Raw genomic sequence first — 19,226 nt, forward strand, 5'->3', positions numbered from 1 at the left:
CCTTTCATTTTTAGGCAACTTTGGGTGGGATTTTCATTTTGGTCCCCTTTTTGGACCAATGGCCCAAGTGCCCACCGATTTTTTTCACAGTAGCTACTGTGCATTTTTTCGGCGGCCTCAGGCCGAAAATATTACATAAAACGGTGGTCTCGGGCCGTTTTGACTAAAATTCTTTTTTCCCCTATAGGGCTTTGCTGTTGTGGCTTCTTCTCAACTTTCATCTCAAATTACTACAGACACTTGGGATTTTGGAGGTCCTAATACACAAGAAAGGTGGCATGATGCAGCCGAAGAAAACGAAGCATCATCGGAATTTGGATGTCTTAAAATTGGAAATCGTGAATGTGGAGAAGAAGAACCCAACCTTGAAGTTCCTGATAAGAAAGAAGAAAATCAAGAAGAAAATAGACCATATGAAGGTTTTGTCAGCATTGATGTTAGTGAGTATTTTCAAACTGAACAAGTGTTTGAAACGAGAGACGAGTTAGTTAAATGGGCAAAAGAAATTGGTATAAAAAACAAGATGGTTGTTATGATTGGTAAGTCTATTGCGCGAAAAGGTGGTAAAAAACCGAAGATGGATTTACGATGTGAAAGAAGTGGAGAGTATCGTTCTCATCTTAAGGCAGAAATAATTCCTAAAACAAAAGAACCGTCCACCAAAAAGAGAAAAACGAATACTAAGAAATGCAATTGCCCCTTCAAGTTAAAAGGAATACCGATAGACGGATACAAGTGGAAGGTGGAAGTTGTGTGTGGGATCCATAATCATCAACTTGCAGTGACCTTAATTGGGCATACACATGCCAATAGATTGAATAATGAAGAAAAAGCTTTTGTTGAAGAACTATATCAATGTGGTATGTGGTACAAAACCACGACAAATTCTTTCTCAAATAAAGAAAAAATTCAACGATAATACCTCGACAATGCGTACCATATACAACGAAAGGATACGAATCCGGCATAGTCAACAAGAAGGTAGAACTCCTATGCAACAATTGATGAAGTTGTTAGTGCAACACAATTATGTTTATTGGCATTCAATGAAGAATGAAACAGGGGAGATTACTAACTTATTTGGACACACCCAAAATCTATCCAATTGCTGAAGTGCTTCCACACGGTGTTAATGCTTGATTGTACATACAAAACAAACCGATACGGGAAACCATTGCTTGAGATTGTTGGGATGACTTCGACTATGAAATCATTCACCGCGGCCATGGTTTTTATGGATGGAGAGGCAGAACATCTATACACTTGGGCTTTGAATCGTTTGAGGACATTATTTCCTCCTAACTCTATGCCGAAGGTATTTTTGACTGATCGGGAACAAGCATTAATCAATGCAATAGGTGAAGTCTTCCCACATGCAGATCGTTTATTATGTACTTTCCGTATAGATAAGTGTGTGGTTGGAAAGGTTAAACCACACTTGAAAAACAAACCATTCCGAAAGTTCATGTCAATGTTTCGACTAATCATGTTTGCGGAAACCGAGGCGGATTATAATCGCGCTGTTGAAGATTTCGTCACAACGTGGTCTGTGTATGGTCTCCCTTGTGCTCACGAGATGGAAATCATTATGAGACGCGGTGAGGTGATATCTTTGTCACTCATTGATCCACAATGGACTAAACTCTCAATTATTCCTACTCCTGAGGTATATAACGAACTTCAGAGTTCTTACGAATTAGGATTGTTGTACTCCATGTGGGATATGTTGACCGGTCCTGAGAGAAAAGCCATATTAGAAATGTTGAGGAGTATTGTTTGTTCTTCAATGACATCCATGACAGAACTTTTGGCAAAATTGAAAACCCGAGGATCCCCGAAGAAACCAAGGAACAGAAAAGAGAAGGAAGCAGCCATATCTACTAAGAGAGATCCTTCTCGTTGGGAGTATGCACAATGTATTCCGGAAACATCGGTTCCATCGGTTAAAAGTGCACGGAAAGCCAATAGGAGATCTTGCGGTAGTGGTGATTCATTTTTACGTCTAATGCCTGAGGTGATTTATCCGTTTATCAGTACTATTACAAACGTTCCAGGAGACGGCCATTGTGGTTTTAGAGCCGTCGCTCTTGGTCTCGGGTATCCGTCGGAGGTAGGTTGGATTGAGATCCGAAAAGGTGCTCTTAATGAACTCGAAACACGTCCAGAGTTATACAAAGCCATGTTTGGGTCTTTTTATGACCGATTGTTGGTTTCAACCAACAATTTTGATATACCAGCTGAAGATGAGTTTTGGTATACACACGGAGAGACAAGTTATTTAATTGCCACTCATTTTAATATAATGTTGATTCATTTGGCGAAATATGATTCAACGACATTTTTACCTTTAATCACCGGTCCACCACCACCATCTTCCGAAGGTTTGTCTCAACCACATACAATGGTATGCATTGGTTATGTAAACAACTGTCATTTCCTTAATGTTAAGCTACAAAACGAAACTATACTTCCTCCGATTGCTAGGCAATGGTCTCGATACGCTACTTCAGATGCAAGAAGGTGGTTGACTATTTGCGAACATAAAATTGATAGTGGCGATAATTTCAATCCGCAATTGGAAGAAACTCCATCAAGTATAAAGAAGGAAGGGGACACATCATCGAATGCAATAACAATAGATATGGAATGAAAACTTAGTTGAAGTTCTTTTTTTTAGTAGTAACTGTTAGTTGAAGTTGTTTTTTTTAAAACGTAAAGCTATTTTTTAAACGTAAAGTTTTTCGATCAAGGTAAAGTTTTATATTTTTAAATAGGAAGTACTGTGCATATATTCGGTGGGCCCGCACCGTTTTTGGTGCTAAAAACGGCTCGGGCCCACCGAATATTTGCACAGTACTACTGTGCAATTATTCGGTGGGCTCGAGCCGTTTATGGTGCTAAAAACGGCTCGAGCCCACCGAATAATTGCACAGTAAGTACTGTGCAATTTATCGGTGTTTTCGCACCGTTCTTGGTGCTATCGGAGTTTTGTATCTCTCTCTCTTTTCTATCAGAGTTTTTGGTGCTATCGGAGTTTTGTATCTCTCTCTCTCTTTTGTATCTCTCTCTCTTTTCTATCGGAGTTCTTGGTGCTATCGGAGTTTTGTATCTCTCTCTCTCTCTTTTGGCACATATCAAAATATAACATTTCAACCATATAAAAAAACAACCGTTTTAACATATCAAAAGATAAAGTATCTAAAGCCGTTCAAAATATAAAAGTATCCGACATCATTCAAAAGTTTCCGACATGGTCTCAAAATACAAAAGTATCTAAAGCCGTTCTAGGTCTTCCTCCTGCCCACGGCCTTTGTTTTTGTCCTCTTCCTTGTATTTTCTTCCTGAACCCTCTGGGGTGCCTCTGGAAGTTGCTCCTCCCTCAATACTTGCTGAAGAATCTCCTTTCCTGCATCCACCTCAAACAAATCTAGTGCAGCAAGGGCATGCCGAATACCCTCTCTCTGAAAAAAAAAAATCAAGTCTGTTAACATGTATTTCCATCAATACTAAATAAAGTAGATTACATGCTTTATGTGTACTTACGTAGTGAGCAATCGAACCGAGTGAGCTTTGTGCTTGGTTCGTCTTCCAATGGATTGGGTTTTGGACCTTCGGGTGTGAAATTCGACTAAACCACTCAGCATATGTATCATCGACCTCCCAAGCCGAACTAACCCGTTGCGACCTGTCTTTCTCGTTGAGGATATGATGTTTCCAGTTATCCCAATATCATGTATGTTCTCCATAATCCTTTGCTTCACTCCTTCTCTTCTTTGTTGCTCTCATGGGCGCAGACAGAATATGTTGAACCACACCAAATTGCCTCAACACCCTTTCGGGTTGATACGGCTCGGCAATATCATCAAATACGATACAACCGCTGTAGAAGACGTATAGTGGGGAGATGACTCACCAATGCCCATGAGTCTATATGGGTCCCAAATAACCTAAATAACACAATTATTATACTAGATGCTCATTCAATGTCAAATTAACATGCAAAATACCATAGTATATAGAATTTTACCTCTCGCTCCTCCAAATCGTCGATCATCTCTCGGAGGTTAACCAGTCTGTCATCTAGATTTCCATGTGCATCATGCTCCGTCCATCTACCCATCAGAGGCAAATCCGGGCTAATGTCGAATTCCTTTTTCAAATCCGACAGACCAAGTTTAAAGTGCTCGTCAATCCATGCCTAAACAAGAAAACAATTATTACTACCAAGAAGATAGACTCCTAAATTAATCAACTTATAATAATGTGAGAAATACCTGGAGGAGGGGCAGATAACCCGCCATTTGTCCACCCTTAGTGGAAGCATGACCGAGCTGCCTATAAAGGTAAGAAAGCACAGCCGTGCCCCACGAATATTTAGGGGCCTTCGTCAAGTCCATCAAATATGTAAGGTAGCAAACAGGCACCTTCGAACCACTCTTGTCACAGAAAAGAGTCGAGCCCATAAGATGGAGAAGGTACCCTCAGACGCAAAAGTCTTTCTTCCGTGTGTCATCTTTGTCTAAGCTACCCGAACAGATTTCCTTCAACCACAACATTCAGACACTCTTGCACTTAGTCACCTTCAATTCTGCTTCTGCAGCCTCAGGTGTCACCCCTAAACCTTTCACCAGAAGTGCGCATTCATTTACATGATCATTATCAAGAGGAACCGAGTGACCTGTAATCTGAAGTCCTGTAATACGATGCACATCATCTAGTGTGATCGTCATTTCTCCAAATGGCATGTGAAAGGTGTTAGTATCTTCATGCCACCTCTCCGTGAAAGCCGTGATAAGAACCCTGACAAGTTTCTGGTAAGAGTACTTTGCGATTTGCAGAAGTCCTGATGCTTGCACCTTCTCACGAACTACTTTACACTCGAGTTCTAGGTCCCAAACATGTTCCTTCTTTGAATCTCGTATACTTTTACTTTCAAGGGCCCCCACTAGCACACCACTTGCGTGATTATGTAGTTTCAAAACAGAACGATCCTACGTAAACAAACATAAAAGTTACGTTTATTGAAAGTTAACAATATATCATTATATTAAACATTGATAAGTGCGAAAAATAAAAAAACATACATGTACCTTGCCATTCCAAATCTGGTATGCAATATGGTTCTCCTAGTTCTTGAGAACGCTTCGGTCCGTCGGCCCTCCTGGAAAAGGATCCGCACCTGCTTCACTCGTCGAACCGTCGACAATCTGCTTCCTAGCATCCTCCTTCCTCTTTCTCGCACTTACAGTTTGTGCGAACGTTCAGACATGACTAAAGGTAAAATAGGATATATAAATAAAGTCAAACAACTTGGAAAAAATGGCATTAGAAAGCATAAATAAAGTCACCAAGATTTGACCTACTGGCGAAATTACGGTGGGCACGAGCCGTGAACTGGCAAAAAAACGGTTCGAGCCCACCGTAAATATGCACAGTAGCTACTGTGCATATTTACGGTGGGCTCGAACCGTAAAATGTCACAAATTCGGCTCGTGGCCACCGTAAATATACACAGTAGCTACTGTGCATATTTACGGTTGGCACGAACCGTTTTTTTGCCATCCTACGGCTCGTGCCCACCGTAATTTTGCACAGTAGCTACTATGCATATTTAAGGTGGCCACGAGCCGTATGATGTCAAAAAACCGGTCTGGTGAGACCGAAAATATGCACAGTAATAAATAATTGAAACCCTACGGTCTGGTGCGACCGTATTATGATTTTTAAACATTAAAATTACTAACTAAAACTAAATTAAACAAAAATCATGAATATCATAACAACACACATCATCAAATCAAAAACAACGAAATAAAATCATAAAAAGTTTAGATTTAATGGTTTACTTGGAAAATTTTGGGGTTTTCTATCTCTCTTTCTTTTCTCCCACAACCAGACGCAATGAACTAAAAATTAGGTATGAAACTTGTTGACTTCTGTTGCAAATAAATCAATTGAGATGTTTAAGTCATTAATTTCAAAAATCAAAAAAACTAAAACCTAGGGCTTTTTTTTATTTCATTTTGAAAGAGATACAGGGATAGAGAGAGAGAGATACAAGGAGAGAGAGAGATACAAGGAGAGAGAGAGATATACAAGGAGAGAGAGAGAGATATACTGACCGAGAGATACAATACTCTGAGAGAGAGGACGAGAGAGACCTAGAGGACGAGAGAGAGAGAGAGGGAGGGCGGGAGATAGAAAGAGAGAAAGGGCTGGAATGAAAGGGAAGGAGATGGTCAAGGGTTTTAGGGTCTATTTTGGTCTTGGGTTAAGTTTGACCTAACGGCGTTAACTTTGCCGTTAGGTCAAATATAGATGAAGGAGGTGCTCTTTTGCAGAGGGGGCCCTATAACCAAATGGGTTATAATGAGGGGCGCTTTTAGCGGGGAGGCCTTTTAACAAAAACGGGGGGGCCTTTTAAAATTTCCCTTGATTCTATTGAGAGATTAACCAGTCTAGGTTTGAAGAAAGAGTGAGTTACATAAATCTAGGGTTTTAAAAGAGTTTCATAAATCTAGGGTTCATAACAGTTCAGAAATCTCACTCAAAGTGATGTTGTTGTTATTGTTTCAGGTGAAGAATTAAAGAGTTTTTCAATTTGTTTCAGGTTGGGGAAGTAGAGAGAGGATGAGAGAAAGAGGACGAACACTAATAGTGATGAGAGAATAAAGGATTTCTGTTGAGGAGAGAAAGTTACGAGAGAGGAGAGAGAGCGTGTTTTTTTAGAGTGAGTAAGAAAACCACTTTCCCACCTGTTTTTGAAGAAAATTTATCAACTCTTTTTCCAACCTTTTTACCATAAGAAATGGATTTTCTTACTCACTGGTTCAAACAAACAAACAGTTAAAAATCCATTTTCATACGAAAATCGATTTTCATATCCTCTTTTCCCACGTATCAAACAGACCCTTAGGGTCCGTTTGATATGTGTGAAAACCATTTTTTTTCTGATGGGAAAGAAAACCATTTTTTTTCTAACGGGAAAGAAAACCATATTTTCATATGAATTGAGTTTTTTAAGTGTTTGATTGGGTAGTAAAATAGTGGGTGCCTTTAAAAAAACCATGTTCCCTTCATTTATCCACCAATAAAATCATAAGTGCCTTTAAAATTTCGTGATTATCTTCTTGTTGCTGGGATGCTAACATCAGAAACCCTAATTTATAAATTTTGGTATCAAAAACTCCAAATTGACTAATCGATTAACATCTCCATGATTAGCTTTTGGATCACTGCAAGAACGACAATCGCCAATTGACTAATCGATGTGATGAATTTAAACCAACTTCCACCACCAGCAAAAACTACTCCACCACCATCTATTACAATTCCTCCACAACCCTATATAACAGATCTACCTCCATCACCATAACCACTTTCAAATGGATGATTCATGACACTTTTTTTTGGTATAGCTTTATGAAACCCTAATTTGTATAGATTTCATACGTTTTGTATAGATTCCCAATCTTATTAAGTTATTATGCAGCATCCTGCCATAAGAAAGATAAAGAAAGAGAAATGGACAAATCCAAACCAACCATATATAACACCCTAATTTGTATGGAACCATACTTTTTTTGGGGTGCAGAGAAAGGAAGGAAAAGATGTATGGAACCCTAATATGTATAGATTCCATAAGTTTTTTGGTATCAAATTGATGTAGATTGTTGCAGAAGCGTAAAAGTAATGGAATCCACCATTGTTATTGAACTAAACTAATGAAATAAAGCTGATGAAATAACGATAAAAGCGATAAAACGATAAACTTGATTAATAATAAACGATAAACTTGATTAATAATAAACTTGATTCATAATATTCTCTGATCTGAATAACAAGGACAGACCTGACTTCCTTTTATAGGAACTTAGAAACTACTAGATAGACTCAAATTAGGATTCCTAAATATCAAAGATACTCAAACATGGAAACTTCTAAACCTAAACTTAGTAGAAAATACTAAAACATGGAAACTCCTAAACTCTAACCCTAATGGGCTCGACCATGAGGCCCTCTAACTAGTTCGGCCGTGAGGCCCATCTTGATGGTCTCCATCATAAATCTTCATCCAACATATTTTTTTGGTATGAAATCTTCACCCAGCATCATTTTTTGTGATCCTAATTTGTATCAATCTCATAGTGTGAGAGATCTTTTAAATTGATGATAACTTGTGCCATGGTTGGAGAGAGTAAGAGAGAAATAACATGAGCAGCAAGCACAGAAGAGTAGAGAGGGTTTTTGTTTTTTTTCTTGTTGAAGAGAGAGGATTGTCGGGAGAAAGAGCGGAGAGGAGAGAGAGCGTGTTGAGGTGGGTAAGAAAATGGTTTTACCACCTTTTTAATGGTAAAATAAATCATACATTTTTCCTACTTTTTTTCCATCAGAAATTGGTTTTCACATCATTTTTAGTCTATCAAACAGCGGAAAAACGATTTTCTCGCGAAAACGATTTTCTCGCGAAAACGATTTTCTCATCCCTATTTTCCTACATATCAAACAGACCCTTAGTAAAAAACCATTTTCACATCCAAACGTTTTCACAAGAATCAAACAGACCCTTACTGTTGGAACCATTGGACTTGGGAGTGTCCCTCTAAAAGTGGGCCTAAAATTTGGACAAGATGCTTATTTGGAGGGGAACCCTTGTAGATGCTCTAAACAACAAGTGAAATCCTCTCCATTTTCTTCAAAAAAAAAAAATACGCGATTGAGAATTGAATTTCCTATTAATCTCATTAACAACATTGTATTCTCAGTAAAGGGTTTTGTTTTTGGATTCGAAATTTGTCTTTAACTTTTCAGACTATCTCTGAAGCTGAATAATCAACACCTGTAATAACGACAACAGTGGATCAAACAAAGTTGTAGGAACTGAAATTTTGTCAATTCTTATCCAATTTAGGGATTTTCATTTTGAACACTGAATTCGTAAGAAGTTTTTGATTTCAATCTGTAATTGTAGAGAGAAAGTTGGGTTTTTTATTTTAACGTAGATCTGTAATCTGTATTGAGTTTATTGGTGATGGGGAAAGTAGCAGTGGGTGCTGCGGTGATATGCGCGGCGACGGTGTGTGCAGCGGCGGCGCTAATCGTGCGCCACCGTATGAGGAGCTCCGGCAGATGGGCACGGGCGATGGCGATATTGAGAGAATTTGAGGAGAAATGTGGAACGCCAATTGGGAAGCTGAGGCAGGTAGCTGATGCCATGACCGTTGAGATGCATGCTGGTTTAGCTTCTGAAGGAGGAAGCAAGCTCAAGATGCTTATCAGCTACGTTGATAATCTTCCCACAGGGTATCAACTCACAATCTCTCTCTCTCTCTAGATTCACCCTCTTCTTAATCCTGTTTTGAGGTTTGGGTATATCTCTTATTAAAAAATGATCATTGAAAATTGAAAAGATGATTTCTTTACTTCGAAAAAGGGTGATCAATTCTTCTGTCTTTTCTTAATTTAATGATGGCAAGAAAGATATATCTTGAATGAGTTAGAGTGGTTTGTATTATTTTGTAATGTGAGTTCATGAAGGTTTACTTAATATGGGAATTAAGGGATAAAAGTCATTGCTTTTAGTAGTTCATGTCAAATTTTGATTCAAAGATCTCATTCGAGAATCATCTCCAATCTGTTTAGAATTGCACGAGTTAATAGTTGGTGAAATCTACTTCCTTTCCTCTTGATAGGTAGAAAGTCAGTAGCTAATTTTTAGTATGTTAAGATGTGAAAGATTTCGAACACATTATGTTGGATCCAACTCCAAAAGAAGTTGGTTAAAAGTTAATGGTTCATTCTTAACTCTTGTATTATTTTCGTTGTGGAGTATAGGTCTATTACCTACCTTCTCTTCTTTCCTTCGCGTATTCCATGTCAATATACTTTTTTTTTTTTTAATTTCTGTTGGTCCTTGACTGATTTTGATTGTCCGATACCGCTAAAACTTTGTACTTGGTGTTTTATTGCGATGCATTGGTTTGATCAAGTTAGGAATTTCAGACTATGTTTAGATGGTTCTCTTCCTTTATGTTCTAGTTGTACCGGGTAATTGCCGTTTTTCCATTCTTATAGTATATCTATCTTCTTTACCTTTAAAAGTTTAAATTGAATTCCATGGTTTAGTTAAATGGTAAGAGATGAATTTTGCGCAAAGAGGCCATGGGAAATGAATACCACGGAAATATGATTTTCTCTGATGTGGGAACTCAGAAGTCGGAATATAGGATATATAAGTAAGAAAACATCGATAATAAATTTGTCATTACCACTAATCCTTATAAATCGTGGGCCATAGCTGGTATGTCTCGTTCATAACTCAGTGACTAAAATTCTTGATATCTGTATCAATCATTAGAGTTGTAAATATATAGAATAGAAAAGGTTAGTCTTGGTATCTGATAGTTACAGTCTAGCTTCCTCCGCGTGCTATTTATACTGCTAATTCTCAAATGTCTGAAAGACTGGATTTGTTATGTACTGTTGTTACAATAGAAAAGATGTATCCTTTCCGAAGGACAAAATCTATCTTCAGTGTCTACTTGTGCTTATTTCCCATCTGCTTAGTTTTCGATATGTATCGTTCTCTTGGGTTCTTCCTATCTCTTAGTCATTCTTGGCATGCAGAAAGAAGGATCATGAAACTGCAATAGATTTGCTAGGCTCATGGTTTGGATTCCCTTACTTCGATGCCCCTTGGAACTGTAACAGGGTTACAGGAGATCAGATGCCTGAAAGTGGAATCACTTAGGAGTAAATCCATTGTTTACTGAATTGGCAGAAGTGGAACCACTCTGGGTTTTAGTATGTCATAGTATTTACAGATAGGCCGTGTGAGAAGTGGTGTATATGTATGTAAAGTATGAAAGATGAATTACTGAATAAAGCTTTCTTTCATTTTCTTCCCTTCTTTTAGGGCCGAGCATGGACTATTTTATGCTTTGGACCTTGGTGGAACCAACTTTCGTGTATTGCGTGTACAATTGGGTGGGAAGGAACAACGGGTTATTAAGCAAGAATTTACAGAGGTGTCGATCCCTCCACATTTGATGATTGGAACTTCAGATGTAAGTCTGATTTCATTTGATATTTTTTTTTTTTGAAACTTTGAATGAATATATCCAAGTCTCCCAGTTCACTACAAGTCTACAACATCTGTGAAAGATATAAATCTAAAGGACTCCAATCTTTTGGCCCAAAAAATATAGTTCCTTTGATATCTTCTATGTCTAGATTGCTTGATAGGTTCATATCCTTGAAAATCTTGTTGTTTCTACCTTTCCAAATATTCCAATTGATGGCAATTGGTACTAGCTGCCATACTTCCTTCCTGTTTCTCTTTTTTGCTTAACCCTTCTCATTGTTCCAACATTTGGTTATTATTGTTACCATTGCACTTGAGGGATGAAAAGAAGTAGCTCCAGAGATTGTCAGCCACTTTGCAGTGAAGGAATAAGTGGTCGATGGTTTCCTCCTCAGCTTTACATAAGATGCATCTGTTTGGCATCTTGAACCCTCTATGATTTAAAGCATCTACTGTTGGGAATCTCTTGATCAGTAATGCCCATATAAGAAAGCTAATTCTTGGGGGAATGGCTTCTCTCCGAAATAATCTTGACTTGCAAGGGACTAATGACTGATTTTCCGTGTCCATACGAAGATAGCAATTACTTACGTCATTTGATACTGCGTTTGTTTCTGATTTCGACTCCCAGATAAGCATTTAACACTTCTTATGATTGTGATTATTCAGGAACTTTTTGACTTTATTGCCGAAGAACTAGCGAAGTTTGTCGCAACAGAGGGTGAAGGTTTTCAGCTTGCAGCTGGTAGGCAGAGAGAACTAGGTTTTACTTTCTCTTTCCCAGTGAAGCAGTCATCAATTGCATCTGGAAATCTTATTAGGTGGACTAAAGGCTTCTCAATTGAAGATGCGGTAATCGTAATTCTTTTGAGGCCACTTTCATTCCTTCCCTATTATGAGATATTGATCCATTCCTTACCTACTGGGACCTAATTCTTTGTTTTTTACTATATGGAGGCGACATTAAGTTTGGAAACAAAGTACAATTTCTTAGTCTTGAATCTTTGATATAGAGTAAAGGTCTCGATTTACTTGGGAACCATGTCAGTGAGAGTATGTGAATACAGAATCCGATTGTCGAAGTTCTAACAGAGCACATAGGCAGCACTTAACTGTCTCCTATCAATTGTGCCATATATGCAAGTTAACGTGTTTCTACGTATTCACCTGCTATTCTAGTAATCTACTTAGAGCAAAGTACTAATCCTTGACGAGGATACCGTAAATCGGTGTATAGAACATATTAATACCCAAACTCACATGTTGTTATCTAAGTGGCCAATGACCACTTGTGAATAAGGCGTCGACTTCCCTTTCCCCGAGGTCGGGGATCATACCCCGACGGTTACCTACCATAATAGATTATATCGGAGGTACCTTCCATTAGGATGTGTCACTTTGTCCTATGGGACCGCTAAGCTCATTATATCTGTCCAAGCCACTGTCGAAGGCTTTGTACAAGGTGGTGCAAGCCTCCAGCTCTTGCTGGCTTGCTGCCTATTGAAAAATGTAGCATACTTTTTGTTGTAAAGCTGATAAACGTTGATCAAGTCAAGAAGTTTCATTTTGGATTCTTTTCTCATGACAGCTTGACCAAGATGTGGTAGCCAAACTGACCGAAGCCATGGAAAGGAAGGGTGTTGATATGCGTGTGGCTGCCCTGGTAAGTTTACTATGACCTATTTTTAGCTTGAAACCTATTAAACGCTTCATCTTATTGAGATATTCTGGTAAACAGTGTTTAGTTCAGTGGGTAATGTTATTTCGTCTTCTAAGCTGGTTTAGATATCTAAAAATATATTTTTTTATGCTATCAAAACAAATTTTCTTAGGGATGCTGATGCAGGTTAATGACACTATTGGTACATTAGCTGGAGGAAGATACTTCAATAACGATGTCATTGCTGCAGTGATATTGGGCACTGGAACAAATGCAGCATATGTTGAACGTGCTCATGCTATTCCTAAGTGGCACGGTCTTTTACCTAAATCAGGAGAGATGGTTAGTAAAATTCTAATCGATGTCATCTTAGTTAATATCAAAAGCGGCAGATTGAAAAGTTTATATCTTTCGTGGTCACCTGGCAGGTAATCAATATGGAGTGGGGCAACTTCCGATCTTCGCATCTTCCTGTAACCGAATATGATCACGCGTTGGATGTTGAGAGTCTAAATGTTGGTGAACAGGTAATTATACATGTCTTGGTTTAGTTGGTCCTCTTGTATGTCATTCTTAAACCAAAATAGCATGAAGACACATTGAATGATGACATCTATGTTTAATGTCAACAGATTTTTGAGAAGATAATTTCAGGAATGTATTTGGGAGACATTGTGCGCAGAGTCTTACTCAAAATGGCTGAAGAAGCTACTTTCTTTGGTGATATTGTTCCTGAGAAACTTAAAGTTCCATTCGTATTAAGGTACGTCATTCGCTTGACCCATCTTAAAACAGAGAGTAAGTGCGCAATATGTGAATCGTCCAAATAAGATCTATACCGAACTTGTAGACAGAAGGACTTCCTCTTTGAACATGAAAAGTAAAGAGGCAAAGAAAAAAAAAAAAAAGGGGGCCGGTTGCTTATACACATATAGTAAGAGAATAATAAGATATATACCGAACTTGTAGATAAACATAGAATGATTAGAGAACTTACCTATCAAACCGAACTCTTGGAGCTTGTTTTAGTCTGTAGAGTGATATTTGGAAGTGGTAGACATAGTTTTTTTCTGGCCTGTAGATATGTCTTCTACCATTTTCAGTCTGCAAAATGCGTACTTTCTGAGTTGTGGAATTTGCAGGACTCCTGAAATGTCAGCAATGCATCATGATACTTCGGCCGATCTCAGGGTGGTAGGGAGCAAATTGAAGGATATATTAGGGGTAAGCCTTTTTCAAATAGCTTTCATTCATTTGAACATCAACCATTTACTTGACTTGGCACTTGATGTTTGCTACTCCGGCAGTGTTTTATAAGAATGTACTAGTTCCAACCATCCACGAAGATCTGAGTTTGCTCAATGTTTTGCTGCAGCTATGAATTTTGTTACCAAAATTTAAATTGAGCCGATTTAAAGTTATTTTTCTGATTTCAATTTTTGGTATGTTTTATGAACTAATTGATCCACCTTTTTTTTAACATCATAATGGCTGTTAATACCCGACATTAGCTTCTTGCTCAAACAACATGGGACTTTCTCTGTATTGGTATAATGTTTTCTTGTTTCGGAACCTATAAAACCATTATGTACTGTAAAAATTTGTGGCAGAAAACGCCAAAAGCAAAAAATTACATTATAAATTATCTAGTTTGTCTCTAGTAGTTGTTTCTGTTTATCTAATTGTTTTTTCCTTTGTATACCTCAGATATCTAATACATCCCTGAAAACAAGAAGAGCAGTGGTTGAACTATGTGACATTGTAGCAACACGTGGAGCTCGACTTTCAGCAGCAGGGATTATTGGTATCTTGAAAAAATTGGGAAGAGACACAGTAAAAGAGGGAGAGAAGCAACAGAAAACCGTGATAGCCATGGACGGCGGTCTTTTTGAGCATTATACGAAATTTAGCAATTGTTTAGAGAGCACACTCAAAGAGTTGCTTGGAGATGAAGTTGCAGCAAACATTGTTGTTGAGCATGCTAATGATGGCTCAGGAATCGGAGCTGCCCTTCTTGCTGCTTCTCATTCCCAATACCCCGAAGTCGACGACGCCATTCAAGAAAGCTAAAATAACAGTCAAAATGAAGCAGGAAAGTCCGCCTGTTCTTTTCATCGAGTACTTTTTTCACCTTTCAATTTTGTCTTCTTTTTTGTTCGCTCATATAATCATATGTTATGTTCTACTTGCAATCTTTTGTCGCCAGAGTTGCAAGAAAGTTCCAGCATGATTTACGGTTCATGCAGAACGTAATTGTAACAAGAGTCTAGACTAAGCTGTATAATTGCAGGATCAAGAAGTGACCTTGAATACTGTCCTCACTTCAGCCTGCATTTCTTCCCTTTTCTTTTGAGGATTTGCCTCGTCGTTGGTATGACTGAGTGTAATTTTCGGTGTATCCTGAGCTGGTAGAATAAAAGGGAGAGCTAGAAGATGGTTCTGAGGTTAATAAAGCTACAAATTTTTCTAATTCCTAGAATTGCTTTTATATAGCTTGTATTATATTCTGTTATACAAATGATGATTCAAACCAAAACCCTAAATTTTATAAATCCCTAGTAGAACAAGATGTCAACTGGATATTCTTACTACCTACTACAAGGAACTAATTACCCAAAAGCTGCTATATCTAAGTAACCATAAGACCAGTTCATCTTCATGTATGTCTTTGGTGTTGCATACTCGTTGGCTGAAGCTTCAAACAGAGGCAGCGTGAATGAAGCAATGTCTTACAAGTTACAATAGAAGTCTTTAAGACCGTTACACATTGTTACATGCCAAACTATCGTCATAATCATTTGAATGTCTTATTGATCGTCTACTTTTGTAACGAGTGAGGCAGTCACTGGTGGTACCGAGGAGAGGATTGACATCATCTTCGGGCGAGGTTATTTTCTTAAATCCATTAGCTATGTTCGGCGAACTACATTGAAGAAGGATTTCTAATGCTTCTTTCATGGAAGGTCTAGTCGAAGGCAATGTATTGGTACAAATGAGGCCTAGTTTGAAGACGACACTTATTTCATCCAAGTAACATGGTTCCTTGACTTCCTCGTCGAAGGCCTCATTGATGGATTCCTCATTTTTGTACTTATACCATGCCCAGTCAACAAGACTTGGGTTTCCATCATATTCCTTGTTAGCTTCCTTCCCCGTTGTTAGTTCAAGAAGAACTACCCCAAAGCTATAAATGTCGACCTTCTCGCTCACTTTCATTGTGTAAGCATACTCTGAAATTAAAACCAAGTATCTTTAGTTAACAAAATTTTATCTAAAGCTCAAATCATTTAAAATTTTGAAAACAAAATGATAGCGAAAACAGTTAACAAACCCTTGGCTATAGGAAGAAGTTTACCTGGAGCAATGTACCCAAAAGACCCAGCAACTCCGGACGCCGTATGAGTCTCGCCGTCCTTAAACAACAACTTAGCTAACCCAAAATCAGCAATCTTTGCTTTGAATTCACAATCCAACAAAATATTGCTTGATTTTACATCACGATGAATGATCGGAGGAGAACAACCATGGTGCATATAAGAAAGTCCTTGAGCAGCTCCAATGGCTATCTGTAATCTCTTAGGCCAATCCAAAACAACATTAGGGATTGAACCTGAGTTTAATACCCCGGATTTCTTCGAATGAAGCCATCGATCCAAGCTTCTATTCGACATATATTCATAAACCAAAAGCTTCGAGTTGTCGCAAGAAATACAACAAAGCAATTTCACTACATTCGAATGTCGAATTGTACCCAAAATTTCAACTTCTGCATTAAATGCTTTCTCCAAATTCTTATCTAACTTTCCTCCGTTAGTTATCTTCTTAACTGCAACTATCTCATCTAATTGATTAATAGCAACCTGATAAACTTTTCCTGATCCACCACTTCCAATCAAATTGCTTTCAATCAAACTAGATATAATGTCTGATTCAGTAAACTGTAATCTATGAAAAGATGTTAGTTTCCAAGTAGAAATCTTTCTTCCAAGCTTTTTCCTCCTAAAATCTTTGATCACGAAAAACGCGAAGGACAAAGCGAGTATAAATATCGCTGCAGCAACTACTAAAATCACTATAAGAAGTTTAGAAGGTGACTTATTAGGGTTTTGGTAGGGTTTTGTAATGCAAGAAGGAAGATTTGGTTGAAAGTTATTACTACAAAGACCAAAATTATGCAAGAAACTCTGATCAAATGCAAGATTGTCAAACTGACTTGGTATATTTCCTATGAGCTGATTGAAAGATAGGTTAAGAAAAGTAAGCTTTAAATTCCCAAGTTGATATGGAATTTCACCGGATAATCGATTTTCGGACACGTCGAGAGCGATTAGGTTAGGAAGTAGACCTACAGTTTCGGGTATTTCGCCTGAAAGTTGATTGTTACTAAGGTTTAAACTGCTCAAAGAACTCCATGAGATTATCTTCGACGGAATTGAACCTGAAAGCTGATTCCCATCAAGTGATAAAGTGAGAAGATTCGACAATTCGGTTAGTTCTAAAGGAATTTCACCAGAAAAGAGATTGTTCTTAGCATTGAAGACTGAAAGTCGAGTCGCTTGAGAAATTTCCGAAGGAATTTTCCCTGAAATTTTATTGTTACTGATCTCAATTCTACTCAAATTGCTAGCAAACTTATCAACAGAGAAATTACCATTGAAGAAATTATCACTAATCATTACAGTTGATAAGTTCTTTAATGACCAGATTCCGGCCGGAATTTCACCGGAAAATCTGTTTTCGTAAAGCTCAATCGTTGTTAAACTACTGCAATTCACAAGTGATTTAGGAAATTCACCACTGAGATTGTTAGTATAAACAACAATTCCGATCAATTTACCATTAAAGCAGAGATTTTCCGGCAATTTTCCACTGAGATTGTTTTCTGATACTTCGAAAGTTTCGAGTTCTGTAAAAAGCCCTAGTTCTTGAGGTAAGGTTCCATTAAATTTGTTTCTGAAGAGTCTAATCTGTTTCAAAGATGGAAGACGACCTATACTTTGAGGTATTTGGCCGGTCAATTCATTATAATATAAAAAGAAGTAAGCCAAATTCTTCAAGTTTCCTATATCTTCTGGTATTGTTCCTGTTAATTGATTGATTGAAAGATCAAGATCAGTCAAACCCAGAGCTTGAATTGGTCGAGGAATTTCACCAGATAATTTGTTATCAAAGAGAAACAATTGTTTCAAATTCTTAAGTAAAAGTAATCGATTGGGTATTTTACCAATCAATTCATTCGAGTGAAGATCTAATTGTTCAAGATCAGCAAAATCACTCACAAAATTCGGAATTTCTCCTGTCAAATTCGATTTTGCCCCCCAAAAAGACTTCAATTTCTTCAAATTACTGAATTCTAATGGAATTTTCCACTGTTTTAATGGATTATCATTTAATTGAAGAGTCTGAAGGGATGAGAGTTTACCAATTTCAGCTGGAACAGAACCATTAAGAAGATTCTGATTGAGAAGAAGACTTTGCAAATACTGTAAGTTTCCGATTTCCACTGGGATATCACCAGAAAAGTTGTTGCCTAAGAGACTTAAGTACCGGAGATTGGAAATCCGGTCAATATCTGAGGGTATCTTACCGGTAAAATAATTTTGAGAGAGATCGAGGTAAGTTAAGCTGGAGCAATTGTAGAGAGAGAAAGGGAATTCTCCAGGGATGTAGTTCCATTGGAGATCGATTTTCGTGAGATTCTTAAGGTTACAAATAAAGGGTGGGATTTTTTCAGTGATGTTCTTATCAGGAAGTATGATTTCAGTGATTGAATTGTTAACACAGGTGATTCCAATCCAGTTCTTACAATGAGATCCATTTGATGGATCCCAAGATTGAATTGAAGGTGGATTTCCCCATTGTTGTTTAAGTTTCAGTAAGAGTGATTGTTCTTCAGTTTCTGATAGGGATTGAACTTGGAGGAAGAAGAAGAAGAGTTGAGAGTAGAGAAGGAGAAGAAGAGGGTAAGAAATGAAAATTCGACAAGAAACTGAGGGCAATTTCGACATTTAGGAAAGGAGACAGAGCTATGGTTTTGCCGGGAAGTTTTCTACTAGTGTGAAATGGTGGTTAGCGTGTTTGTTCAACGGTTTGAATTTATATTTGTGTGGATATCAAAATGGTGTCATGAGGTAAACAATTTAACGATTATGCCACGGGAAATGATTGGTCAACTACAAAAAATTCAAAAAGAATCCTAATTGGGTTGGTAATCCCAATGGTAGTCTTGATAAAAGCAACCGGTTTTTGGTTGTGATGCCTCCAATCTTTTGGTTGGAGTCAGCACTGGGTTGACCAAGTGATTGATGGTGTTGACATAAACTTTAAATTCTAGAAGTTCAGGTTCGATTCTTAAATGAACTGGAATCCATGGTTATTAAATTTGGGTTATTATATGTATAAATAAGCAGAGCCGTGGCTGACAATTTGAGGGCCCTGGGCGAAATTTGTTTTTGACTCTTTTGTACAATAAAAAATTAACGA

The 19,226-nt window shown here is 37.8% G+C and overlaps 3 protein-coding genes across 3 annotated transcripts; 2 read left to right on the forward strand and 1 right to left on the reverse strand.

The window, feature by feature from the left end:
- Positions 1 to 1,225: 1,225 nt before the first annotated feature.
- Positions 1,226 to 2,650, forward strand: LOC147543822 (uncharacterized). The gene has a single exon (XM_086635520.1). It carries the CDS (start codon positions 1,226 to 1,228, stop codon positions 2,648 to 2,650), a length of 1,425 nt encoding a protein of 474 aa, XP_086491646.1.
- A 5,921-nt stretch (positions 2,651 to 8,571) lies between these two features.
- LOC147543823 (hexokinase-1-like) lies at positions 8,572 to 15,213 on the forward strand. The gene is made up of 9 exons (XM_086633193.1): positions 8,572 to 9,303; positions 10,916 to 11,066; positions 11,753 to 11,935; positions 12,672 to 12,746; positions 12,930 to 13,085; positions 13,172 to 13,270; positions 13,376 to 13,506; positions 13,886 to 13,967; positions 14,451 to 15,213. The coding sequence occupies exons 1-9, from the start codon at positions 9,032 to 9,034 to the stop codon at positions 14,811 to 14,813; spliced, it is 1,512 nt and encodes a 503-aa protein (XP_086489319.1). The 5' UTR covers positions 8,572 to 9,031; the 3' UTR covers positions 14,814 to 15,213.
- On the reverse strand, positions 15,205 to 18,858 carry LOC147543824 (uncharacterized). The gene is made up of 2 exons (XM_086633192.1): positions 16,099 to 18,858; positions 15,205 to 15,973 (listed from the first exon to the last, which is right to left on the reverse strand). The coding sequence occupies exons 1-2, from the start codon at positions 18,749 to 18,751 to the stop codon at positions 15,504 to 15,506; spliced, it is 3,123 nt and encodes a 1,040-aa protein (XP_086489318.1). The 5' UTR covers positions 18,752 to 18,858; the 3' UTR covers positions 15,205 to 15,503.
- Between the last annotated feature and the right edge of the window lie 368 nt (positions 18,859 to 19,226).

Source organism: Eschscholzia californica, unplaced genomic scaffold (genome assembly GCF_041429995.1).
Source record: "Eschscholzia californica isolate CP2 unplaced genomic scaffold, dmEscCali1.0.p SCAF_4, whole genome shotgun sequence".
NCBI lineage: Eukaryota > Viridiplantae > Streptophyta > Magnoliopsida > Ranunculales > Papaveraceae > Eschscholzia > Eschscholzia californica.

Excerpts from the sequence above, each read along its gene's own strand:
- LOC147543822 (XM_086635520.1), top strand. The coding sequence starts at position 1,226 with ATGGTTTTTATGGATGGAGAGGCAGAACATCTATACACTTGGGCTTTG.
- LOC147543823 (XM_086633193.1), top strand. The coding sequence starts at position 9,032 with ATGGGGAAAGTAGCAGTGGGTGCTGCGGTGATATGCGCGGCGACGGTG. Across the intron at positions 11,067-11,752 it reads TGATGATTGGAACTTCAGAT|GAACTTTTTGACTTTATTGC; the intron begins GTAAGTCTGATT and ends GTGATTATTCAG. Across the intron at positions 12,747-12,929 it reads ATATGCGTGTGGCTGCCCTG|GTTAATGACACTATTGGTAC; the intron begins GTAAGTTTACTA and ends ATGCTGATGCAG.
- LOC147543824 (XM_086633192.1), bottom strand. The coding sequence starts at position 18,751 with ATGTCGAAATTGCCCTCAGTTTCTTGTCGAATTTTCATTTCTTACCCT. Across the intron at positions 15,974-16,098 it reads TTTTGGGTACATTGCTCCAG|AGTATGCTTACACAATGAAA; the intron begins GTAAACTTCTTC and ends TTTTAATTTCAG.